At 36.7% G+C, this 27986-nt stretch overlaps 1 protein-coding gene across 1 annotated transcript in view; it reads right to left on the reverse strand.

Annotated features, from left to right (window-relative positions):
- The window catches only part of fam189a1 (family with sequence similarity 189 member A1), a 128809-nt gene that overhangs the window by 14645 nt on the left and 86178 nt on the right, over positions 1-27986 (reverse strand). The window contains exons 3-5 of the mRNA XM_026937470.3: positions 18405-18515; positions 11964-12095; positions 2351-2458 (exon numbers count right to left, since the gene is read on the reverse strand). Of these exons, the coding sequence (XP_026793271.3) occupies positions 2351-2458; positions 11964-12095; positions 18405-18515 (351 nt within the window). The remainder of the gene's footprint in view (positions 1-2350; positions 2459-11963; positions 12096-18404; positions 18516-27986) is intronic.

The raw sequence follows: 27986 nt of genomic DNA on the forward strand, positions 1-27986 counted from the left end.
CACACACCACAGCCATTCATCTCATGCTGATGATTTACAGCAGTGGCCATAAACCCACACACCTTATTTATATGCAATATTAAAACTTTATATCCTCGTCAGTTTATTTCCTCACACATAAAAATAAGACTTCAGGACCTCTTAAAATTGGGGTCACTAGAGATCCGTGGTCCTCGACCATCTTTTATTCCTGCTTTCCATCCAGCAAGCGTCCTTTCAAGTCCTTTAAATTAGACCAAATCTTGATTTGGTTCCATTTTTTATTTTCAAATGAAGAGTTCATGAGATTCAGCATGTCTATAGGTTTCAGGAAGCTAGCTATTTAGCTTACTACTTAGTTAGCAAACAAACTATTTAGCACACAACCTATTTAACAGGCTAACTGGAAAGGGAATATGTCAATTGCTCCAGAGAAACAGACTTTATGCCATGTGCTTGCTGCTCAGATGTGTTCCTCTACACGTGTCCTCTCTTGCTGCAAGCGGCCACTCACAGTGCACTTTCGAGTTCTGGGAATTGATTTGAGAGTGATTGCAAAGAGATGCCACCCTTCCAGTGACCCTTTTTTTAATTAGCAAGATGTTAGAGATCTTCTCCCAGTCTGTAGCCAGTGTAGTTCTTTGCATCAGTATGCCAGGGAGGTGGCATCAGAGCTGGAGATGCTAAAAAAAACCTCAATAAACTGATCAAGAAGGCTGGCTCAGTCTTGGGCTACTCTCTGGACAGTTTTGAAGTGGTGGTGGAAAAGAGGTCACTCAGTAAACTCACAGCCATTCTGGACAATAAACAGCATCCCCTCCATGACCTACTGGTTAAACAGACTCATTCAGCTCCGCTGTACAAAGAAGCAGTACAGGAGGTCGTTCGTACCACCAGCTATCAGACTGTACAACAGATCACCACTGTGCTGGGACACAATTCTTTAGGATAAGATCTTTGGACAATAGATGAACTTTACCACGATCCAATATTCATGTCCATTTGCACAGCCACTTTACTTCTATTAATTTTTCTCATATTCACTCTGTACAGTATTGTACTTCCCTGTTCATTTTATTGCTGTTGACAATGCTTACACTGCACTGCCACTTTAATTCCACTCAAGTCTGCTGCTTATATCTACAATGTTTACACTCCACTGCACTACCACATCAGACACTCACACTGTACAACTACAGTACTGTGTAAACGTCTCAGGCACATGCAAAGAAATGCTGTAGAGCAAAGATGCCTTCAAACATAAAGAAATTAAATGCTCCTACATTTAAAAAATACTATAAAGAGCAGTAAACAGTAATAAATGAAATAAAGTCAATATTTGGTGTGACAACCCCTTTGCTTAAAAAAAAAAAAGTATCTCAGGTGCAGTGTGTGGAGTTTTATAAGGAAATGAGCTGGAAGTGTTACTGAGCATCTTGCAGAAGCAGCCACAGTTCTTCTGGAGACTTTGACTGTCGACTCGCTTCTTATTTCTGCAGCGAAACCCAGCAGCCTTCATTATGTTTTTATCTGAAAAGTGTCTCTTATGGAATCTGCTGCTTTCTTTACTGACATACAAACATTTTTCTGTAACATTTCATTTTGTGCTGGAAAACTAATGTATGGAAATCTAAAATATTTTTGTACTGAATCAATAATGTAGAATCATAAAATAAAAATCTATAACAAAGTTTGTACTTAAAAAATATAGCGTGCTAAAGACTTTTGCACAGCACTGTATATATTTAATTAGGGTATGTTATGTTAATTAATTAGGTATTCATGTAGGTAGTGCGGCCAGCTAGCAACAGGTTAATATTGGATTTGTTTTTCTGTCGGATTTATATCGGATTTGTTCTTGGTTCTAACGCTATGCAATATCATTTTTGGAGAAAAAAAACAACTTCTAAATTCTTCTAGCTAAATTACAGCTAAATAAGTAGTGAAATGTAACCCACCACCCCCTCTAAGCTGTTTTATAATGCGGTGATTCAGGGTGATATACTGGAACATAACACTGATTTGAGAAAACACAACAGTCAGTATTTGCTTCTCAGTTGATTACTTCTTTGGTTACAAATAAAATTGTGTAACCAAACCAACAGTTGTGTAAATCTGTGAATGCGCAGTGCCATATGAGAGAAAGCAGTGCCATATGGGATTACTCTGAACGCTTGAATATGTGCTCATTGTAAATGATATGCTCTTGGACATGATTCATTCTAATGGCCCTGTGTTGTTTTTCCACTCAAATTTATTATAGCTGGCACATTTTATCCCTCTTAACTGCCCCCATCTATTCTCCATGATACAATGGGACAGGCTTAAGGGCAGGACTGTGACGCACACACACACACACACACACACTTACCATCTGCAGTATATCAGTAGAGACCATCTGCATGCAGCACATGGCCGTGGCAAGAGCGCACACGATGGTGGAGATGACATTTAATGCACATACACTAAACAACAGCTCCTGCAGAGAGAGAGAGAGAGAGAGAGAGAGAGAGAGAGAGAGAGAGAGAGAAAGAGAGAGAGAAAGCAAGAGGTAATAATAAGACATCTGAAGAATGGCATTGTGTCTGAAGTCAAAATGAAAAAGTGAAAAGACAAAATCACTGTTTTTTGTCTAGGTTTCTGCTCACTAAAAACGCTTCCAATGGCTAACATTAGCCTCTTAGCTACCAGGTTAGCTAGGTGGCTAAATTGTGTTAACTAGGAACTTTGTAAACTACCATAATGACTAGAATGATTGTTTGTTGTTTTTTAGTAGTGGTGTTAAACCAGAAAACTGAGCAGAACGTTAGCTAGCACAATAAGGTACATAAATTATAAAACCTGTAGCTAAGTAATTAGTTAATGTTAGCTAACAGCTTTTTGGATATTTCTATCACAGTGCTGCTGAATTCTCAATCTGATTGGTCAGAAGGTGTTGATTAATTTTCTATAACAGCAGCTCTGACAATAACGCAGCTGCAAATCCCAGATTTATATTAATGCGCTCGTTTAAATATGCGATTAGAATTAAAAAAAAAAGTGTTGTTATTTAACAACATAAGCATAAGCATAATGCATAATGCATAAGCATTGATATGTTTAAGTTTTCTGTGAGGAAACATTTATTTGAGATTTATGGAAGGAGTCTCCAGTGTGAGTGCTACAGGTTTTATCTTCAAGAGAATAAAAAAAACAGAGGCTGGTGAGGGAACGACTGTTTATAGCTGCTATAACCTTCCACAACATTAAATGTAACTATAAATGGATAAAAACTCTGACGCATTATTGTTTAATAAGTAAAAAATGGTAATTGTTGGCAAATTGCTGTGGTATAATAGGAATAAAACACTCCCATGCTGTTATAGGGAAACGGTCAGCTTCAGGGTGGTCACAGTAACGCTGCTTCATCACACCGTTGATTATTTTCCTGTAACAGCACACCTTCTGCATTGTATTCCTTTCATAACTGGAATGGTCTACTGCTTCTGAGACAATTTTTGAAAAGTTTCACTCACAGGTTGTTAACTAATCGATTTGCTTCTGGCTCTGAGGCGAAGCTGCTTTCAGAGCTATGCTGTTTGGAAATTTTACACACGAGCAGCTTGATAGCTAAGAGGTTACGGGTCACTTGTTGAAACATTCAGATAAAAAAAAACATGCCGGCCAAATGATTCAACGTTAATATTTACTTCCTGCTAAGGTGTGAATATGATGGACTTATTAAAGTCTACTGAACTCTGAATATATCTATCCAGTTTTGTTTACTAAATATTATATGTACAGACCGTTTAGCTGTTTATTGCTTGGCTCATTCTCACACTCAGCTGAAAGGAGACATTTTCTGGTATTAGACATAAGCTTAGGCTCTCCAGAGTTACAGTTACTGCAAGAAAATAAATAACCAGCAATCCTCCGACGCTGTATGACACGGACATGTCACTTTATAAAAGATAATATCACATAACAAGCACGTAAAGATCTTAAAAAGAGCAAGTTGTGATGTGAATGCTGTCTCTGAGTCATGCAATCCCCAACAACGGCCATTAGAGCGGCTTAACGTCACCTCACTTCCCATAAAGTACACAAAATATTGTGACATAATGCCACATATCACTGCTTTAGTCCTGTCAAAACAACAAGAGCCTTTGAATTCACAGCAGGGAATGTGTTTTATTTCAGCAGACACCAGCACTTGCACTCTGAGCTGCTGTGATAGAGCGAAGTGGACATTTAGCAGAGGTGGAGTACGGGCTATCAGTTTATAGCGGATATAGAGGTCACAAAGAACAAACTCTCCTCTCTATTGCCTTTCACAAAGCATTTTCCTCATTTAATATAGACATATAGGTGACAAATTAAAGGAAATAAAACAACATAAAGTGTGTTAGTGAGGTCTCGGGCCACAGCGAGCCGCCAGAACAGCTTCAATGCTCCTTGTTATGGCTAAACATTTGGGGAAAAAAGAAAAAACAAACAAAAAAAAACATGTCAAGCCAAAACAAAGACACTAGCATGACGTTTTAGCAAATAACATTTTGGAAAAAAAAGTTCTGCATTGTTGATATTATTAAAAAAAAAAAAAAAGCATTATTTTCTACAGGAATTCAAGAATCTGCTCATTTTCTCTCTCAGGTAATGTTGCATGTGTCATCAGTATTAATGTCATTAACTTGCTAACTAGCTCATCACATTTTTAATTTTATTCCTTCAGTTCTGATTTTTTTTTCTAGATATTAAAAAAAGTGTTTTTTTTCTCTACACTTACACCCTTGACAATTATTTTTTGTTACTTATTAATTTTGTGGTATCCATTTTTTTTTCTTCATATTTTGGTTATATATGTATACATATTTTTCATGTTCACTTTTTTCATATGCAGTTTTTTCAAATCTTTATTTATCCTTTTTTTCATATCCATATTTTTTTATATTATTATTTTTTTCATATCCACTTAAAAAAATTCATATCAACTTTTTAATATATATATATTTTCATATCCACCATTTTGTCTGACATTGTTTTCTTTAAAAAAGCTTTAAAATGTTTTTTTTTCCTAACTGAAGCACTTCAATTAAACACTTTCACACAAATGTCACTTACATTGTAAATATAATAAAGTATAAAGCATAAATATAATAAAATCAATCCTAAAAAAAAAAAACAAAGAAAAAAACAGTCAAGTCTCTTTATATCTAAAAATTTCTAGTTAAGTAAAATAAATATCTTTTCCAAATCCAATTCGGATCTTTGGCATTTGTTACAGGATCCAATACGTTTTCTCTGATATGTGGGTCATGTTTTTTTTTGTGGGTATTGACCTCGTACTGATAGTGAGTATCGGATCAGTGGTGTCTCTCGTCATGAGCTGCTGCTGTACTGAGAGGATTACATGACTGGCATGTGGGAAACTGTATGTGTGTGTGTGTGTGTGTGAGATAGAATTTAAACTTGTGAGGTCAAACATGAGGCAAAGCTTCCAAAGACACACTTGCAACAGAGCTAATTATCTCACTAACTCACTAAATAAAACCTGTTACTCAGATCCTCATTTCAACAGCGGGAAGAGTTGAGTGAGAGACGGAGAACAGAGGAAATGACTTTCTAAAAGAGCTCACAAGGTGCTAGTGTTTATTTTGCTAGTCGAAAGGCTTTACTATATAACATGGCTTTGCTAGGAAAGAACAATAAGCTATTTTGATATCATTTTGATGTTAAAAACCTGAAATATAAACACATACATTGTAAAACATTTGCCCTTCTCCATGTCTTCAATCGTAATTTATCCTGCTAGGCTCACGTGCTGTATGTATATATGCTAAAAGATTATTATACTACATAGAACCTTGATATATAGAGCAGATATAGATGTGAGGCGCTCTGCTCCATGTGTTATGGAGAAACGTGTATGACTGAAAACTAGCCGAACTGTTGTGCTGTTATAGGAAAATAATCCATGACATGGTGATGTGATAAGGCGGAGTTACTGTTACCAGCCTCAGGTGGATTCTTTTCCTCTAACAGCACATCCAAAAGTGTTTTATTCCTCTTATACTACAGTGATCTACCAACACTTACTTTACTGATTTACTAATAAACGACATGTCGTGTTTTTCAACTGTTTACAGTTACATTTAATGTTGAAGAACGTCCAGGAAACAAGTTCTCGCTTACACTAGAGCAGCTGTAAACAGTCGTTCCCTCACCAGCCTCTCTTTATTCTCTCTCTTGAAGATAATAAGACAAAAATATGCAGCTTGTCATGTTTCCGAGAAACCGCAAAACGTAAACTCCTCTGGCTTGAAGATGTCAGAAACCTCACAGCTTTACCTCTGACTGTTGCAAAGCGCTGACACTGGAGACTCCTTCCATGAATGTTATATATAACATTCAGTATAACTGCAGCTTTGCTTGTGGAATATTGCTTATATGTAGTACATACATGGAAACTTTATTCTACATATTTCAGTAAAAAGCTCAAAAAAGTTTAACTCATAGCTGCTCAGTTTGAGCTAGTTAATTCCTCCTTCTGACCAATCAGCACTGTGGTATAATAATAATAATAATAATAATAATAATAATAATAATCACCCTACATGAGTCTTATATGAATTATACACCATCATACACACTATGCACACTCGGAGTCCTGCTCTCCACTCCACCTGTACGATCTGAAGCGAGCCGTCATCACAGCGAGCGTGGCTAAAGCGCTCAGACGCAGTGAAGTCAAAGCGAGAGCGAGCACTAATTATTGCTGCATAACTAATGATCTCTGAGCTTCATCTGCATGTTATTATTTAGCAGAAAAAGCAGCGGTGGAAAACAGCAAGACGTTTTTCAATAAGACTGAAGCTCTTACGAGCAGCGTGTAATTTCCACGCCTCTAAGTAGGCCATGTGCTCGCTAAATGTCAAATCTAAAATCGAATGCAGCCGGAAAATAGAGAAATCCTCAGTGTGTGACGGAGTGTGTGCATTTCTCTTCACACTCCTAACGCAATATCGTCACGTAAAAAAGGAAGCCAATGATATTAAACAGCGAGTACTGTGTATGACATAAGTCTTAAATAGTTAAGGCTTAAATATTTTATATCTGATTGAAATAATGACTTCAGTTACGGACAATTATCCAGAATTAGCGACTCTCTTTATAAAAATGAGCAGTGTGTGATATTTTAAGCTTCTAACATACAAATTTTAAACTCTATTGTGCAGTTTTATGTCTTTTTTACTTCTGACTTTTGAATGATTTTTTTTCCTTTTAAAGATTTTTTCATTTGTGATTTGTACAAAGATTTTAGATATTTGGTCAAAAGCAAATACAGAGATTCTGGATCTTGACAGAAATTCACAAACAGGTTGTTGGTTTTTTTCCCCCCCCCAAACACAATAAATGGCATATTTTTAAAAACATATTCTTTAGTACTCTAAACAATTTCTTTAAAATTTCAATTTTCTTTCTGCAAAAAACTGTTTTGAAAATGATTGGCACCATAACATTTCACAAAACGTTTCACAAATCTGGAACAGAGATATTAGTCCAGACTTTTGAACTTTTTTTAAAGACTTTTTCCACGTCTGACTTGCACAAGATTTTAGATATTTGGTCGAAAGCGAACACAGAGGTTCTGGATCTTGACCGCAATTTAAAAATATGTTTATTTTTTTCTAAACACAACAATTTGCATATTTCTAAATGAGTCTTTACTACTCTAAACAATTTCTTTACACGTTGAGTTTTATTTCCGCAAATTACAGCTCTGAAAAAGATTTGCACCATAAGGTTTTAAAAAAGCTTTAAACATTTTGGATCTTGAAAGCAACACATTTTTTATGACAATCTGCATATTTTTCAAAATAGCATTTTGGATTGCTAATCATTTTACCACATATTTAAAAATATTATCTATTTAAAGAGCTCTTATTAGAATTATTCGAGCATGAACAACAGTTTCTCTAATTGTGTAGTCATGTGTGATATTATACAATCATTTCTGCCTATTCTCCTGAAAGGTGCTAATAATTAGGAAACTGACTGTTGGTCGCTTTCTACAAAAAGATGCAGGAAAAAAAATTAGTGTGCTTCTAGGTCAAGAGTATTCATTTCAGCCTGAGGGAACACGCTGCATGCATTATTATATTCTCAACACACACACACACACACACACACACACAAGGCTGTCTACTTTCCCATTGCCATTTCCCATAATTCCTTTGTGCTTTCTCTCTCAGTGATATATCACAATCTATATAACATGTATTCCGGCGTGTTGAAGCTCTACTCCTGCGAGAGAGCTTCTCCTCGCTGTGTGATTGTTTCGGCGAGTGCAGACATCTGTCTCGTAGACACGCGTTTGTCTTGGCGTGCGCTTTTCCTCAGAGACGTCTGCACTCGCATACTGATGCGAAGAAGCCGTGTTGTTCTGCGCTAACTTTGCGGAAGGCACTAATAGAGTGCACGTGCCCTCGAGTTCACCCCTGAGCCGCCCTGAGGGGGTCACGCAAGGCCGTTGTGCTATGACGGGAAAAATCACTCCTCGATAATTCCTCCTGTACTGATGCCATATGGCCAAAGATGAAAAAAAATATATTAATGAGAAACATTAATACTGTGTGTGAGCAGTTAGCTAGCTGTGTGTAAAACAGTTACACTTAGCCAGGCAATCAGATACGCGTAATAACAGTAGGTCAAGGTGACCGGGATACTCTTAGAGGGGATGGTACACACTTGGGGACGTGCTGTTAGAGGAAAATAATCAACAATGGAGTGGTGTGATGAAACAGAGTTACTGTCACCACCCTGAGGTGAATTATTTTCAGATCATCTTGAAGTGCTTTATTCCTCTTACACCACGGTGGTTTGTCAAAATGAACATGATCTTTTATTTATTAAAAGAAGAACATCTCCTAATTTTTACCTAATTTAATTTAATTAATTTAATTTAATCCTAATTTAATGTTGTGGAACGTCCAGAAATCAAGTTCCTGTACTCATTTACGTTACAGTCACTCTTTCACCAGTGTCTGTTTTTCAGACAATTCCAGAATTATTGATGCTCTTTATAAAAATGAGCAATCAGCAATATTTTGAGCTTAAACACACAAGGTTTAAACGCTATTGTGCAGGTTTATGTTAGCAGCATTCATTTGTTTTTCCTGATCTAGAAAACAAATTCAAAAAAATTAATGCTTTGCATTAAAAAAAACAAACAGTTTTACAAATATGGAAATCTGGAGATCTTACGAGATTTTACTCTTACACTTAACAATTTTTTATTTATTAGAAGAACAACACCTTGTAAAGTTGTCACTCCTTCACCAGCCTGTTTTTTCTGTCATATTACTGGGAAACTGGAAATCGTTAACTTCTCTGACTGTCACAAAGTGCTGACACTGGAGACTCCTTCCATAAATGTTAAAAAAAAAACAGCCTTACAGTAAACTTCATCATATCAACAATTTTCTTTGTTTAAAAAAAAAAAAAACGGCACATTTTAAATCAGTTCTTTAGTCTTAGATTACGTGAAGTGGCTGTAAGACGTTATTTTGTATATAAAAAAAATAAATAATTTAAACTGATTCTTAATTTACAAAGCAACAAATACAAATCATTAGCTTAATCATTAACGTTTTATATTTTCTCTCAAATTTAAAGCCATTCTTCTCATTTTCAAAATGTCAAAATGGAGAGCTCTTGTTCTTTTAAACTGAAAACTTAAACTCGTTTTCTGTCCTGGTCACACTGGCATTTCTGTGAGCCCTAAAAGAGACATTAACATTAAAACTAACTCATTTATTTAGCCTATTATTATTAATACAGGACGCACGCTGTAGGATGTACGCACTCTGAGGTAACAAATACAGATGGGTGACAAATTAAAGAAAAAACCCCACAACATGTCACCTGATCATACATTTCACACTAATGCACAAGCAGGACGCACTTTCCACACAATTTTCAACCCTATTTCCTGACATCTTTCCCCATATATCTGATGCTGCAATCCATTTTACTTGGAACTCAGAAATTCCCAAGTCGATTTTCCTGACTTTCCGATCTAAATGGAATGTTCCACTGCTTCTTCTCAGAAATGCATGGATGCCCAGAGCAAGGTCAATTTCTAAAATATTTGTATGATTGGTCTCTAAATTTGACAAACATATAAAGTAAAGAAAATTACATGAATGATTTCTGTGTGATTAGTGATTAGAAATGAAGTATAAGCTCAAATAAGATCAAATAATCTTGTTCATCTTTGCTTATAAAATCTACACATCACACTGATCTTATCGTTATCGTATCACAAAAGCTACACACTGGCGAGGCAGATGTTGCCTGAGTTCCTGACATGGACTGCTGAGCTGACTGCTAGACGTAAGGTTTTTCCACGTTTCGCGTACAATGAATCGCAGCATAACTGCAGATGTTGCTTTAGTCACTGCTCCTGTTGTAACACAGCCGGCTGACTGAAGCTCCTGCTTCAAAAGTATGTGAACACCTGATCAATCACACTCCCATGTGATTCATCACATCACAGAACATCACAGACTTATTCCCCCTTTGCTGTTATAATAAGCTCCACTCTTCTGGGAAGACTTTCCACTCGATGTTGGAGCGTGGCTGTGGGGATTTGTGTTCATTCAGCTACAAGAGCATTAGTGAGATCAGGCACTGATGTTGGGATGTCGAGGAGGTCTGGGGTTCAGTCGGTGTTCCAGTTCATCCCAAAGGTGTTCAGTGGGGTTGAGGTCAGGGCTCTGTGCAGGACACTCGAGTTCTTCCACTCCAACTTTCACACACAATGTCTTCATGGAGCTCGTAACAGTTTGGGGTAACAGTTTGGGGAAGAACCACATATGAGTGTGACGGTCAAGGGTGCACATACTTTTGGCCATATAGTGAACCTACATACAATGAACCTTTTTTCAAAGTCACATCTTTTCCTCTTGCCACCTTGATCCAAAATCCTCAACTATTTATAGCCCATGTGTTTTATACCACAGCACTGTTGAATTCTTGAATCTGATTGGTCAGTTGGTGTGCATTATTTCTGTATAACAGCATGGCTCGGACAGTAGTTCCAGCTGGAACATGAATGATAGGTGTATATTAATGCGCTCATTATAATACGTTATTGTTTCTATAGTAACAGCTCATACATACAGTAGGGACTTGTACTATAGACGCTTCACATAATCTAAGACTAATAATAAGTAGATAAAAAACATGCTGTTGTTTAATAATCATTGATGTGTAGTTTTTTGTTAAGAGACATTTATTTAAAATTTATGTAAGGAGTCTCCAGTGTCAGTGCTTTGTAAAGAGAGAGAGAGAGAGAGAGAGAGAACAGGAACTAACTTGTTTTATAAAAAGTATGATGTGTTGCTCTTTATTAAATAAAAAATGTATCATTGTCAACTTGCTGTGGTGTAAGAGGAATAAAACACTTCAGGATGCACTGTTAAAGGAAAATAACGGTAACAGTAACTCTGCTTCATCACACCACCCCATCGCTGATTATTTTCCTACAACAGCACACCCCCAAGTGTTTTACTCCTTACTAGATAAATCTTTTTTAAAGATTTTTTTTTCCCTCTGCAATCAAATGGCTTTGTTTTGTCATAGATGCTGTTTATTCATTTAATGGATTAGTTTTATGAAGCGAAACATTTTAGCCTTGTCAAATAACACTCATGAATCAAATTCAGCTGCATATGAAATAAAATATTCCCTGTCACACGACTGAATTGGACTCGTCTAAATGTCTTTTTTTTGAGCTGATATTCTCCATGGTAGATTACTCTGCCTGCGTCGTTTATTTCAAATCGCTCATTTCAGGCGCGGAGCTCTTAAATCTCTCGCTCAGATGAAATTCTGAGTGGATAATAGGGATAATGGAGCTAAATAATTTCTTTCATGTAGCCATACATCAGGAAAACAGCTGTCTCTGACATACACACACACACACACACACACACACACACCTTCAGACGCAGGCGTATGGTATTGCAGTCCCTCAGCGGGTTGAGTTTGAGCGTCTCTCCCAAATTGTTGCAGCTGGAGCTCTGGTGCTGGAGCGTACAGCAAACACACACCCCGTCACTGTCGAACTTTATCTGCCCAGGAAACAGAACAAAACACACAAACACACAGCGTCACTGTCAGACCTGTCTACAAAGCTGGCATCAAAAACATCTCACACACACACACACACACACACAAACACACACATACACTGCGGCTATCCATCACCTGCAAGTGATGTCAAAAAAAAAACAAAAACAAAGAAACAACAGAGTCTTTGACACAAATAAAGCCGCTTGTGTAGCAGAATTTCGTAGTTTTACTGTTGTGTCTGAAGAACAAGGTGCCTCCGTTTGACCCAGATTATAAAAACACAACATGTGAACTCTGCGAGCGGGGGTTAATTGGGCTGAGCAAACGACTCCATTAATATGCCTCGCAATGCCCGAGTCTCTGAGGACGAGATGGCGGTGAGAGGAAGAGCCAGAGGAAGAGATGGAACAAAGAAACAACTTCTAAAAGAACAGAGAGGAAAAAATGGGAAATGATGGTGACAGACTGAAAGACAGAAATAATGAGTGAGACAATGCTAATTTCTGTTGTAATGTTAAATGCCCAAAAAAAAAAAAACGAGTGAATCATCATTATTCTTTTTAAATGAATCAATTCACAAGCACAGATGAATCATTTCTTGTGTTTTACAAGCACATATTCTTAGCAGTTAGACAGAATTACAAATGATAAATTTCTTCTGTTACTTATGTAGAAATTCTTCAGGAAAATAGTCAACGACAGAGTGGTGTGATGAAGCGGAGATACTGTTACTACAGCGAAGTTGATTCTTCTCCTATAACACCGTGTTCCAAAGTGTTTAGTCTTAGTGTTTAGTTTACTCTTAGACCACAGTGAATTTCCAACAACTGCAATTTTTATTTATTAACGAGTAAGAGTCATACTTTTTATCAGTTTATAGTTACATATAATATTGCGAAACATTCATAAAACAAGTTAGTTCCTGTTACTTTACATAAGCTCTAAGCAGTCGTTCCTTCACTTTCTCTTATAGTTAATAAAAAACAAACAACCAAACAAAAAAACGCAGCTTGTCATGTTACGAGAAACTCCTGAAAGTCCTGAAAATGTCAGAAAACCTAAAGTTACAGCTTTACCTCTGACAGTTACAAAGCGCTCACACTGGAGACTCCTTCCATAAATGTTAAATAAACATCTCCTTATAGAAACAAATACACGCCTTTCTTTCTTAAACCACAGCACATTTTTTAATGTTTGTTATTTATCATAGATTATGTGCAGCATCTGCCGTACAAGTCCCTGCGAATGAGCTGTTACTATGGAAATAATAACGTATTAGAACGAGCGTTTTAATATAAACCTGCACTATTGTCATAGCTACTGTTATAGAAAGTTCATCAGCCCCTTCTGACCAATCAGAATCGAGAATTCAAAAGCGTTACAGGAACTTTAGATATAACAATGCATGGTTTTTGAATTGAATTGAGCTGGTTTTACGTATTTATTTGTTGCCACATGAGTAGCGAAATCATTATTAATATGTAAAATGGGTTCTGTAAAGCTAGCTGTAAACATGCAGGTGTCCTTAATGTGCGATTTATCTCCTGTTTTCAGTAGCAGTGCTTGGTTAAAAGAAAATACTTATTTTGCACTGAACCCTGTAATTGCAGAGTGTGAAAAAACCTGGAAAGAGGATGAAATAATCAAATAGATTATATATTCTATCTCATGAACAGCCTTGTTATTATCTTATTATTATCCTGAGGCAAAACAAAATACATAGATAAATCCTCAAGTGTGAGACTACATGTTCAAGAACAATTCAATGTCAGAGAGGACGTTTCTGGAAAGGAAACACAATTACGCAGATGCGGAGTTCTGTTCAATAAAAAATAATTACTACAATTCCCTAAAGTAGAATTAAGGAATTATTCATTTCTGGCTGTCTTCATCATCAAGCCATCAAGCTGCCAAAATAAAAAGGGGCATAAACCATCATCCACTCATCAACACAATCGTAATTATATTTTACATTAGTCTGCGTCCTGGCAGACTGGAGCATGGTTTGTTTGGTGTGGATCCTAAAGAAACTTCCCGAAGAGCAAAACTAAAACTCGCCACACGTATAAGCAACTGTGCGACTATCAGGTATAACACAGTGAGACGTGATGAAAAACTGTTCATAATTTCATACAATTCCACAGCATTAGTTTAACACTCTGCCAGTAGTGCAGCTGCAAATCACACGTTTATATTAATGCGCTCGTTCTTATACGCTATCGTTTCCATAGTAACAGCTCATTCACAGGGACTTGTACCCTTAAAGAGTTAAAAAAGCAATGCGAATGCCGATATGGTGAAATTTTCTATACGGAGATGTTTATTTAACATTTATGGAAGGAGTCTCCAGTGTTAGTGCTTTCTAACAATCAGAGGTAAAGCTGGAACTTTAAGTTTTCTGATATCTTCAGAACAGAGGAGTTTACGCTTTATGGTTTCTCCGTAACATGACAAACTGCCTTTTCTTTGCTGTATTAACTTCAAGGGAAAGTAAAGGAATGACTTTTTATAGCTGTGATCAGGTATAAAGTGACGAGAGGAACCAAACTGTTCAGTGGATGTTCGGGATAGAATGTACAACATGTCATTTTTTTTGAAAAATTACGTTGGTAAATTGCTGTCATATGAGGAATAAAACACTTTAAGACGTGCTGTTGTAGGCAAATAATCAACATCAGGGGGGAAAACGAACTCTGTCTCATCACATCTGCCCATTATTGATTATTTTCCTCTAACAGCATGTCCTCAAGTGTTTGGAAAACTATCTGATTGAGATACTGGGACATTTGCTGCCAATCAAGAAGATTTGAGCACCCTGACATTTAACATGTAACCAAGAAGCAGCGGGAATGTTTATTTTCATTTAATAATATCAGGACTTATGAATATATCTGAATGTAATATCTGGAAACATGTCCAAGTCCACAGCTGTAGACGTTATTTAGTGACATCTTCACCTGAGTTCATATGTTATATTAGACAGAAAATACTGAGAGCGTCTCATATGTGACTTCCGAGTTAAAATGTTTCTGAGTTCATCTACCAAACCTATGAGTGTGGATGTCTCAAACCTGGTGTTTTTGTTCCTGGTGAAATCTGTTATTATCACCTGGAGGCAGAATTGGAAATGTGTTCGGAATGCACTCTGTATCACCTCCACTCCCGATCTGAAACCTGAGAGCAGCTCGAGCGTTTAATTGTGTTTGTGAAAACAGACATTCGAACAAACAAAGAAAATCGCTGCATAATTATCGTGCGCGGTGAAACGGAGACCACAGGATAATTAATTATCAAAAGAAAAGAAATCCAGTGGTACACAGCAGTGATTAGGGATTTGGAGAGGATTGTGATGCTTGCAACTGCAGGAACAAACAGCACTTTTATTATTTTTAAAGTGGCTTTGCTAATATGATTAGCCCTTTAACCACATTCCCCTTTATCCACTTAAAAAAGGAGAGGAAAAAAAACATCTGCTGATGGTTTGGAGTTTTGCATCTTCTTCTCTAGGGCTGAATTTTATAAGAAAATAATCAGGCAGTGTTCCTGTCACAACCCTGAAGTGATTCTTTTCCTCTAACAACATGTCCTGAACAGTTTTATCCCTCTTATACCACAGAAATGTGCCACTGATTACACTGATGATATTTTATCCATTTCTAGTTACATACAACCTTGTGGAATGGCTAAGAAACCAGTTAGTTCCCGATCTCACTTACGTCATAGCAGCGTAAGATACTTTTCACCTGCGTTAACGTTACAAAACGCTGACACTGGAGACTCCTTCCGTAAATGTTAAATAAACATTTCTTTACAGAAAACTTCAGCAATATGTACACAGGATCATTAATATAAACCTGTGATTTGTAGCTGCACTACTTTTAGAGCTGCTGCTGGTGTATATAAACTTAATCAACACCTTCTGACCAATCAGAATCGAGAATTCAACAGTGCTGTTTTATAAAGGCCTAATACTGGACTTGACCATACGGATTGTATATAAAACCCCTGGCTGGAGGTTTGCTGTGTCTGCAGCTACAATAATCCCTTTGATAAGTGTCTATTCAGAGGACACAATGGAGGGAACACAGAGTCAGTGTGCCATTCACCGGCGCCGTCTGCCAAAATCTGACTAGGGTTCTCTAATCCATTGTGTTATTGTACAGGAATGGACAGCGTTAGCAGGCCTCTCTGAATGGCATTTTCATCTTCCCTAAAATGTTCCCACTGGAATAATGAAATTTATGAAATGAGTAGTCCTTGACTGCTCGGCTGCGTTATTCATCAAGCATAATGACATTCGATAGTCTATCGTCCTTTCTAAAAGACACAAAAAACTCCCATTAAATGTCAAAATGTTTCCTGCTCACCCCTTTCGACTCACCTTTTTTTGACTTGGCATTTAGACACATGAAAAGTGTTAAGTTAAAGTAAAAATTTTCTCACCTGTAGTGCAGGGTAAGAATAAACACTGTAAAATGTATTATTAATACTGTGAAACACTGCACTCTCTTTTAGTAGTATTACTATTATTTTATTAAAGTACATAAAATATTATAGAAGACATAAACTAAAGCATTGTGTTTTGGTCCTGCAGACGTTATTACAGTGGAGTGTGGTGGAGTCAGGGCTTGGTCTGAGGGGAATTTGGTCCAATTTCAGGGCATCACACTTGTAAATCAGTCTGTAGCAGCCGAGGCGTGGTCAAGCGTCAGCTGCGGACAGAGAGGAGGCGGAGTGAACTGGCAGGTAACGCGTGATGGTTATCACCTGGCTGTGATCACAACGAGTTTACTTATGCGTGCTGTGTTTGTCCTTTCAGTAGGCTGCCACGAGCCAGTGAGAGAGAGAGAGAGAGAGAGAGAGAGATACAGCCACTCACACACAGAGTGTGAGTTTGGAAATTGTTATTGAAGTTCAATGAGGCGAAAGCTACGAAATATTGAGACTGTTTTATTTGCAATTTTGGTGAAGTGGTTGAAAGCACGCTGAAACGCGCTGGCAAGAAAACAAAAGGCAAAAAACGTCGCTCTGTAAGAGGTCAACTGTCTCCTGAATCCTCCTTCTTACACACACACCAAGTTCTACACTGTTCTTCTGGATTAATATCATTTAGTATTATGAGTGACACATATGTATCACCTTCAAAAAGCAAACAAGATCAGTTACTGCCTTTATTTTTAAACAATAGCGACGATGATTGCAGAATGTTAACCATAAAGGGCTGTTTGATATACTTTTTATTATTTTTTTAAACTTGTTACATGAGTTAGGTTATTCAATTAGTACTGGAGAGCTAGCTAACTAACTAGATCATGTGTATTTTTATTGTATTTTTAATAGTATATTATTACATAACCTAGTGTAATGCAATGTCACTTTCTGTATCAGTATTTGTACCTGTGTAGTGCTCCAAAGATTCATATTTGTATCTGTATACGGATTTACACCCAAAGTGGGCGCTGCCTGACCTGAAAACCTATATTATTATTATTATTATTATTATTATTATTATTGCTGTTGTTGTTATAAATATCAACACTATGCCCCTGGAACGTCTGGCCTTGACAGTTTCTCAACCTCATCTACATCACTTTTAGAGTTAAAGGACTCCCTGACTCCAAAACTCCTGGCTTAAAGCTCTACATATCTGGATAGTTATTCTGATTGTCTAGATCGCCATTTGGGTCAAATTTGCTGGCACATTGCCACGTTTTTCCATGTAGAGCAGACACTTTCCCAGTACTTCTGTATAAAGCTGATTTGAGGGTGGAGCTACATGAGAGCTCAGTTAGTGCTGTCAGTAAATAAACTCGACTGCTTTGGACCAATCACGTCTAAAATTAGACGATGACACGATACCCATACCCTCTGTCTTAAGCTGTCTAGCTAGCTATCCTAGCTAATGTGAGTGATATAAAATCTAAAATAAAATTTATTTTATTTTAATGGCTTAAAATGGAAAAATCGGAGTTACCTTTAGGTTTAGCAGAGATTTGGAGGTTAAAGCTAAACTCTGGTGTTCATATTGTTATGTTTTATCTTGAGTCATATGTGCTGATTGAAAATCTCTATTCTTAAAATACTAAAAGAAAGAAATGGATCTGCTAATTATTGTGATGGCAGGTTTAAAGGCAAATCAATAAATAAGAAAAAAAAATCAATAGATGAAATCAGTAAAAGAATCCCTGGACCAACATGAGCTGAGCGAAGGTTCAGGCAGTGAATAAGCAGGAAGTTAAGCTGTGAGGATAAAGGAGGTGAGAACACTAGTCTTCCTCATGTTTTGGTCTGATTTTAGTTTCCCTCACCAGTTGACAATCCTCCAGAGAGTTGACGAGCTGAGCGTTCTGACAGGACAAGATGGCTCCCGCCAGGTTCAACATCACGCAGACTGCAGACAGCAACATGAAGAAGGTGATCTGTGGTGAGACGGAAAGAGAAAAAGAATGAACAGATTGTCAGTTACACGACCTTTTAGGGTACAAACAAACAAAGCAGGATGTGGAATAACGTCTCATTAGTTCTACATCTGTTACAGAAATACGTCTTTCAGTTTCTTCTGCATCACGGCTATAAGCATCACGTGTTCTGGAGCTACTGCATCAGTCGAGAACTTAGAAAAGTTCCTCTGTTCACTCAAGACAATATGGACCATCTAAGTTTATTAGTTATCACCAGTTTAGTGATGTGAAACTAGGAAAGATCCAAGATTTCCGAGATTAAAAAGACTCTATGAGTTACTTATTATTATCTTACTTGCTTTTAATATATTTAGTCATTTTAATAAAAACTAACCTGATTTCATCATAAAAAAAAGTCTACTTTTTTTTTTTTTAGCATACTGAAGCATAGGGATGGTGACTCTCTTTAAAAAAATATAAACAAATTCAAGCAGATTTGTGTGTGGTTCGATTTCATCTGATTTCAAACGACTGTAGTCGTAAGGAAACACTAACTTATGAACGCTAACTCGGTCTCTAACCCAAACCTTAAACTTCACAGCAATTATAAGTTTGAATCGTGTGAATTGTTACAAATTTAGAGATTTATAAGTGTTGAGAAAAAATATGTCATGACTTTGACTTTCTAGTTTTATTTACTTTTTAATTTTAAATACTTGCAATATATTTAAGTCTGGATAATTTTTAATCGAAGTCTAATTTTTAGACTCTTTCATTTTTCACATTTTTGATGACTTTCATTTTTACCTGAGCACTTCAATACTGTTTTTTTTTTAATTAAAGTATAAATTTCCTGCACTTTCTTCACCATGCATTAAACAGTGTATGAATCAGATTTTTGTTTAGGTGGATATTTAATTTGGATTCATTTGACTTGTTTGATTAATTGGCTATAACAGCAGCTCTGGCAATAGTTCCAGCTGTAAGAAAACTCACAGGTTTATATTAATGTGCTTGTTGTAATACTTTATCGTTTCTATAGTAACAGCTCATTCACAAGGACTTGCACATGGATGCTTCTAAAAAAGGAATTAACAAGTGTGTAATTAATGAAATGGTGAAGCTTTCTGTACGTATGGAAGGAGTCTCCAGTGTCAGCGCTTTGTAACATTAGGAAAGTCATCAGGACAGAGGAGTTTAAACCCTGTGTTTTTTTTTCTTAAAGAAAGAGAGAAAAGAGAGGCTGGTGAGGGAACGACTGTTTATAGCTGCTGTAACGTAAGTGAGAACAGGAACTTGCTTCGAGGATGTGCCACAACATTACATGTAACTATAAACGGATAAAAGGTATGATGATCTATTATTTAATTAATACAAAAAATTGAATCGTTGGCAAATGGCTCTTGTAAAAGAGGAATAAAATATTTCAGGTTTTATTCCTTCATTCCTGTCTAAGTTGACAGACATTATGTGTAGCGCTTAACAGATTTACTCATTTTAATTTAGTGCAAGTAATCAAATAACAAACCCCCTTTTTTCCACAGATGTGACGAAAGGAAGAAAAAAGACTTCGCTGATTGATTTAAAAGTCAAAGGGGCTGATCATGTGTCTGATCATCAAGCAACCAATAATGAATAAAGTAGACCATTCACTTTCATCACACAGTGTGAGACTTCGCTCCCATTACAGAAAGCAAACGAACAGGAAAATAGAGTAGAGGTTCGCCTTCTGGGCTTTTTCATCTCACTGCTCTTGACAAGCCTCCTCTCTAACAAGTAGACTAGAGTCTAAAACGAACTTGGTGACTTATGGTCGGCTCGAGAAACCAATCTCTCCCTAATTCCCTTTGCCACACCCGATCCATGAATGCCGCAGCGCAGGTGATAGATTTCTCCAGCGGAGAAGTAGCAGCGTTCTAGTTCCTCATCTTGCTCTTGCCGTTAAAAACAATTCTCTTTATTTCACAGCTGACAGTCCAAGGATATGATTTGTGCGGGGAGAAATGCGGAGACCAGTGAAGCTTCTTTAAATCACACTTTTGTGCGTGAGATAGAAATGGGCTGTCGTGTGCAGCCTCGGGGAGATTACTGGGCTGTAGATCAGCGCTGGTCTTCAGGAACGGCGCTGAAATTTACTACTGCAGGCCTTCACCTGATGAGACATTAACCCTGCGACACGAGGCATGAGAGAGAGGCAGGGTGAAAGAGAGAAAGGTGTGGAAAATATGTAAGATAAGCTTTAGTGTGTTTCAGACTGGAGCAAATTGGAAGATAGAGTGAGGTTGATCTGAGGATCCTCCAGAGGCTGAGCGAAATCACTGCATAAGCAGCAAAGCAGTGTGTTCACAGCTACGTACACACACACGAATATGACACGGAGCCATGATTTCAAAGTGACACAGAGACATGTAAGTTGAGATTTTCTCAACTTTATGCAAATTAGGTATGAAAAACTGTAAAACGACAAATCCCAACCCTCTCGCAACTTTAGTTCCTAGCTGCAAATAGTGCAGTGATGGAAGAATGAGGATATTAATAATGGAAGAACTGATATTTCATTTTCTCTAGTCATATACAACTTATTAAATGTATATAGAGACATTATGGAGAAAAATTAAAGCTTAGAAGTAGGTACTGGAAATTGTTGGTGTCTCTGGTGCATGTTTGTCGCTAGTACAGTTAGCTTCTGCTTCTAATATGCTAAGAGCTAATAGGAAGCCTGGCATGTAACATGTAACTCAAACTTACACTAAGTTAGTTTTCCACTTTAATTCATTTTAAATACATTTTAAAGGCAAATAAATCATATAATGTAGTAAATCATGTGCTGTAAGCTATACAGTTTGGTTACTACCCTTTCTCATCAGAACCAAAATCGCTGGATGGATGGTACACGCCCACAAAAGACAAGCTACAAGCGACATGAGCGACTTGTCACTCTTACTACTGTGAACATGGAGATTCCTGACGCTGACTTTTACAGCTCCTGCAATGCCAGCAGGATAGCTACAGAGACACATCCACAATCCCCGGGAAGAGCTTCCTATAGGGCTGGAAAAACATCAAACTCCATTATCTGTCATTCAGGTCATGCGCTGGGTTTTTCAATGAGGAGAAAATGATAAGCGGAGCTCATGGCTCATTGCTCAGCAGGTGAAATCCCCTTTCAACTCCTCAACATACTAAACACATAAAACAAACTTCGCCATCAGTATCATTCAGCATGACTGCTGGAGTAAAAGATCTGAATTTCTGACAGTCCTGATGCTAAATCTATGGTTCTTTCATCCAAAAAGAAAGCCGACTGTAAACTCTATTGATTTCTGTCATAATTAGACTGCTGAAACTGTAGATGACCGTGTTTTTTCCCTCTCATGGCAAAAATAAAAAACGTAAAAGGAAAAAGCGTATCTGGCGGAACCTTTAACAGAACCTCAACCTCACTAGAACCTTTATATAGAACCTCAGTAGAACAGTAAAACTATCCAAGAGGAACCAGGATGCGTTTGCAAGAGTAAATGTATAGGGATTTCATTTAATAAGTATAATGATTATATAAAATAAAAATGAATTCAAATTACAGACTGTTTTATTTCAGCCTAAAGCTGCTTTCACACTCCATTTTTCATTTTTTGGCCCATTTTTTCTCCTCTCCTCTAATATATATATATTTCTATATCTCAAATATCTCAAATAGCCGAAGAGGTTTTTTTTAACATGTTAAACGCTATATTCTCACTAGGCCAGTTTACCTAATCTTGATTGAATAATAATAACTATTATTATTAGTAGTAGTAGTACTAGTATTATTATTATTATGCTGACACCTTTTATATATTTAAAATTCAGCTCAGAGTGCTTTACTGTGGCAGGAAAAGGCCATCAAAAATAAAATAGGTAAAATTAGCAAATAATAAAAATGCAATAAATAATAGCAGTGACAGAAAGAAAAAATATAAAATATATATATAAATCAAATTTAAAAGATATATAATTAAAAACCATAAGAATAGAACAATAAATAAGATATAATAATAATATATATATTATAATCAGTGATTATATATATATATATATATATATATATATATATATATATATATATATATATATATATATATATATATATATATATGTGAGTGAGATTTTGTCCTGAGAAAGCAGCTCAAGCTGTTATGGAATAATAACGTATAAAAGTGTAATGGCATCATTATGAGATTATGAAACTGTAACCAAAGCCCAGATGATGCCTAATTGTGTAATTTGACATAACTCAGAATGATGGATAGGTTTCCTCTCCGCATTAGCCACACTGCCTGGGTTAAATGTCGTTCAGAGCCCAAGCCCTGGCACACTAATTACCCGGCCTGTCTCCATGCTGCTGCTTCCTAATTACCATGTGGGATTCCATATCACTGTTTAACAGCGTCTCATTAATTACTGCCCCGGTGCCGCCGGCGCTCCAAGCACACAGAGAGACGGAGCCTTGGCGCTCATCGCTGGCGGGCGTGGGCGTGGGAGGGGCTCGAGAGCCAGCCGTAACCGCTTCGTGTGTTTATGTGTGGCAGGAAGCTGGCTTTAGGTCTTGGCCTTGTACTGTGAGGTTGACTGGTGCTACATTTCACGTGAATTGTGACTGAGATTAGATTAGAGACTCAGCAGGCTGCAGAGACATCCATCATTTTTTTTCCATGTACAGGAAAAGTGGCAGGAGAATACCCAGGTACACTGATGTCTAATCTAGCTAGCAAAAAAAGTCCAGATTTGCCGAATAAGAGAGTTGTCTCTAACCTACTTTTGGTAATAATTTTGCTTAGCATAACGTTATTTCTAGCAGCTCTGACAGTAGCTGGACTCCGGCTGTAACAATAATCGCATGTTTTTAAATGAATGCACTTGTTCTGATATGTTATCATTTCCATAGTAACAGCTCATCCACAGGTCTTGTATAGCGGATTCTGTACATAATCTTAGACTAATAATAAACGGATTATGTACAGCGTCCACTATACGAGACCTTGTGAATGAGCTGTTACTATGGAAACGATAACATATCAGATTTAAAAAATGTTTTTTAATATGTAATCCTTGTTATGGTGAAGCTTGCTGGTAGTAAATGTTTATTTAACATTTATGGAAGGAGTCTCCAGTGTCAGTGCTCTGTAAAGGTCAGTATGTTTTCCACCACATGAAAGTCTTCAGGACAGAGGCGTTTGTGCTTTCAGGTTCCTTGGGAAAATGACAAGGTGTGTTTTTTTAGTCTTAGTAACTTTAAGAAAGAAAGAAAGAAAGAAAGAAAGAAAAGAGAGGCAGGTGAGGGAACAACTATTTATATCTGCCATAACGTAAGTGAGAACAGGAAATAACTTGTTTCTCAGACTATCCATAACATCAAATATATCTATAAATGGTTAAAAATCCTGATGTGTCGTTTGTTAATAGATTAATAATTGTAGTAGTCAGGTATTGAGTGTGGTATATGATGAATAAAACACTTCGGGCTGTGCTGTTATAGGTAAATAATCCACTTCAAGGTGGTAACAGTAACTTTATTTTCCTATAACAGCACGGCCTGGAGTGTGTTATTCCTTACATCATCACTGTTAACATGTAACTGAGCTCAACACTCATGTTATAGCTATGTGTAACATTATCTAATGTCAGAGCCTATATGACCTGCTATACAACCTCCTGAGGTCCAAACTGATACATAACCACTCGCTTGGCTGGATCTCACCCAGACCCTTAACATAAAGGGAAAAAATCCTGATTGGATCATTTTTGATAACCAAAACTTTAACAATGGAATGAGACTATTACTACTATACACACTTAGAAATAAAAGTTTCATCTCTAACCATAAAGAGTTCTTCTTCAATGTAGAACCCTAAAACAGAGTCGAATGCTTTTAGGAAGTTGAGAACCCTGTGGAACTTTCCAAATACCTGAAGAGATTTCATTCAAGATTCTATAAAAATCAATACAGTATATTGTATATAAATATATAAAAATAAAAAAGGAATAAAATGAAAGACATGTCAGTTTTTAGTTCCTAGACACCCTTAGGCTGGAATTTTGGAGTTTTTCTCAACAACCAGTGCACATTTTACATGCAAGCCTATGCGATGTGGCCACAACGTTTCTTTTTTCAAAGTTCAACTTTTCAGAAAAGCACTAAGTGACGCCAAGCAACTACTTTATCTCCTGACCAATCAGATAGCAAGATGGAGAGTAAGTGAGGAAAACAAACATGGAGGACAACATGGAGGTGAAAATTTAGTCTTGTTTTTAGTGAGTTAATATGAGGAGATTTATAACCAAAAATATTTCAATTCCAATACTTCCAATTGCAATATAACTATTGTGTGTATGTGTGTGTGTGTTTGTGTTTGTGTGTGTGATGTGTTGTCCCACTTTAACTGTAGCTCAAGCAGCTCAAGTTCTCTTGATTTTCTGCCTCCAAAGCTACAGCAAACACAAACAACCTCCTCATCACCACCACTCTTTATTACTGGTCATAATAAATCTAATCTAGACAGCAGGCTAGGTTAGTTAATCAGCCGACACCAGGTAAGACTGGTAAGAGTGTGGTTAAGGTTAAAGTATGCACATTGTATGAGTCTTTTTTCTTCTATCAGCACAAAATGACCTCCAGCCAGTGATTTTTCTGTAAAAGAATAAAGTGTGAAAGCAGCCTCTCTGAAAGCCTAGAAAGCCTTGAGGCACTTGCTGGATATTTCATTGAAATGCACACTTCAGTGTTTTTGTAGTGGTGTAACAGGCCTGCTGTGGCCTCCCCGTGTGTGTTAAATGTTACAGATCCGCTGCATTATTTAATGAGTATCCAGCAGTGAAACAGACTGACATGCGGCGTCTTTCCTCCGTCCAACATCTGAAATGCTGACCCTCTGATTTAATCTCACTGTGCTGCTCTGTCAATGTCAATTCTGTCCATTATAATCAGCTAATTGCTAGTAAAAGGAGGTAATTGGTGTTTATCTTATGCAGTAGCTCCTCTTGTCTGGTCCGTCCCCGCTTCATAAATCTGCAGAGTCTCATTTCTGCTCTTCAGCAATCTGCTCTAGGTTACTGATCTGATATAATGTCTGATACAATATCGGATATAATATCTGATAAGCTGCACCTAAAGACATCTCTGCATCAACCTCAAAGTCTCTCTCTCTTCTTTAAAGAGTTGAAAAAAACTCAATCCTGCTGAAACTGTGATAATATAAATAAATTGAGAATTAATAAATCACTTCAGGGCATGTTGTTATAGGAAAATAATCAGTTACCACCCTGAAGTAGATTATATTCCTATAGCGGCAAGTCCTGAAGTGTTTTATTCCTCTTATACCACAGCGATTTCCCAGTGATTACAATTTGTAGCAATTAAAGAACATTGCTTCAGTTTTTAACCTTTTATATTTACATTTAATGTTGTGGAAGGTCTGTGAAACAAGTTATGAGTATAAAGACAAAAGCGGAAAGACTTTCCTGTATTAGAAAGCATTACAGCATAACAATACAGTTTTACTTCTGACTGTTACAAATTGCTGACACTGGAGACTCCTTCCATAAATGCTAAATAAATATCTCCTCCTCACATGCACCAAAATATCACCTGTATATTTTAGGACTAAGCTTTCTGATAGCAAGTTGTGTTTAATTTCGGCTGATGTCTGCATGTTTCACCAGAGATCCTTATCCAGCTCCTAACCTTCAGGACTCAATCCATCAATGTCAGGGGCATAAACATGAGTAATTAGATGCAGAAATTACACACACACACACACACACACACACACACAGAATCCAGATGCAATCTAACACAGGCCGCTAATGACAGCGCTGACAGATCATCACTAATGGTGTCACGATACACACAATTTCATTTTCGCTATAATTTTCTATTCTGAGGTCAAGATTTGATTTTCGACGTGTTGAAAAAGTCGTGTATTATACAGGCTGACTTGGCTCTCAAATATTTGGTTAAACATTTAAATTTATCAAACTATTTAATACATTTTTTTTTGGTATTTTAGTGTGTATCTCCTGCTACCTAAATCATCTGGAAAGTCATTTTTTTTCTGTAACACAACAAGCTGTGTTTTTTTTTTTGTCTTATTAACTTGAAGAGAGTACATAACATAACCTTACTGAATAACATAAAAATGTAAAAAAACAATCGTTTTGTGGGCATTCCACAACATTAAATGTAACTATAAATGGATAAATAGTATGATGTGGTATTAATCAACAAATAAAAAATGAAAACTGTTAGCAAATTGTTGTGCTATAAGAGGAATAAACCTTCAGGATGTGCTGATTTAGGAAAATCATCAGCTTCAGGGTGGTAGCAGTAACTCGCTTCATCACACCACCTCATCGTTGATTATTTTCCTATATCTGCACGTCAAAGTGTCTTTTATTTCTTACAAGTCTTATGTTTTCTAAATAATTTGATTTTTATTTCGATACCTCAGATGTTAATGATGTTAAAAACTCAACGATTCCTTTTATAATTGTGAATAATTTTGGTAAAATTCACCTGATCAGGATAAAGTGCTTACTGAGGAATAAATGAGTGATTCATGAATGAAAGTGTATACATTAAAGTAACTGCATGTTGAATTGCACATTATTAGTGTAATAAAATCTTTATTATTAGTGAAACTAAAAATTACTATTCCATCTAAGCTGGGGTTTAATCTGATGATGCTCCTATGCAGAGAAAAATAAAACCTGCACACGAGAACTGTTCAACATGTTCGACAATCACGCATTAAATCTTTTCTAGCATAGAGTGTAATTGCGAGAGGTCTCTTCCAAGGCTAGAGCAGAGCAGCCATAATCAGTGTGTGTGTGTGTGTATGTGTGTGTGTGTGTGTGTGTGAGGGGCTGTATAAACTTACTGACCCCTCAGGAACGGATGCTCTCCCCCTGACCTTTGCCTCTTACATGAAATGTAGTGAAAGGAAAGATAAAAAAATGATCTTTAGCACTAGTTGTGAAAATAAACATTGTCTAATAAGGGTCGGGCCATGAAACAATGATGAATTCCGCTCGCACTTGGTCGAGTTTATGATGTAATTTGGCCTGAAATAAACTCGACAGCACAATTAATTAAAGAGTAAAGGAGTCAGTGTCCCGGTGCTTTTTACGCGCCTTCAGATAGTCGTGATGGATGTTACCCTGAAAAGCAAATTAAAAAATAATATTCAGTAATAACATCATTTATTTCTCAATTATTTCAATCAGGATAATTTGTGGCCTGTGTGTGTCTTTTTTCAAAGCTTTCTCAATGTTTTTATTTTGTTTCCTGGTAATGCAGCCGATCATTCCTCAAGCCTATTAAGCAAAAGGAAAAAAGTGAACTGCTGCGTTTTGCTCTTTTAATATTGCTATTTGAATATTTTATTTTAAATATAAATATTAAACATACGTTATTATATTTTTAATATAAAATGTTATTAAATATTAAAAAAT

Source organism: Pangasianodon hypophthalmus, chromosome 25, assembly GCF_027358585.1.
Source record: "Pangasianodon hypophthalmus isolate fPanHyp1 chromosome 25, fPanHyp1.pri, whole genome shotgun sequence".
Classification (NCBI taxonomy): domain Eukaryota; kingdom Metazoa; phylum Chordata; class Actinopteri; order Siluriformes; family Pangasiidae; genus Pangasianodon; species Pangasianodon hypophthalmus.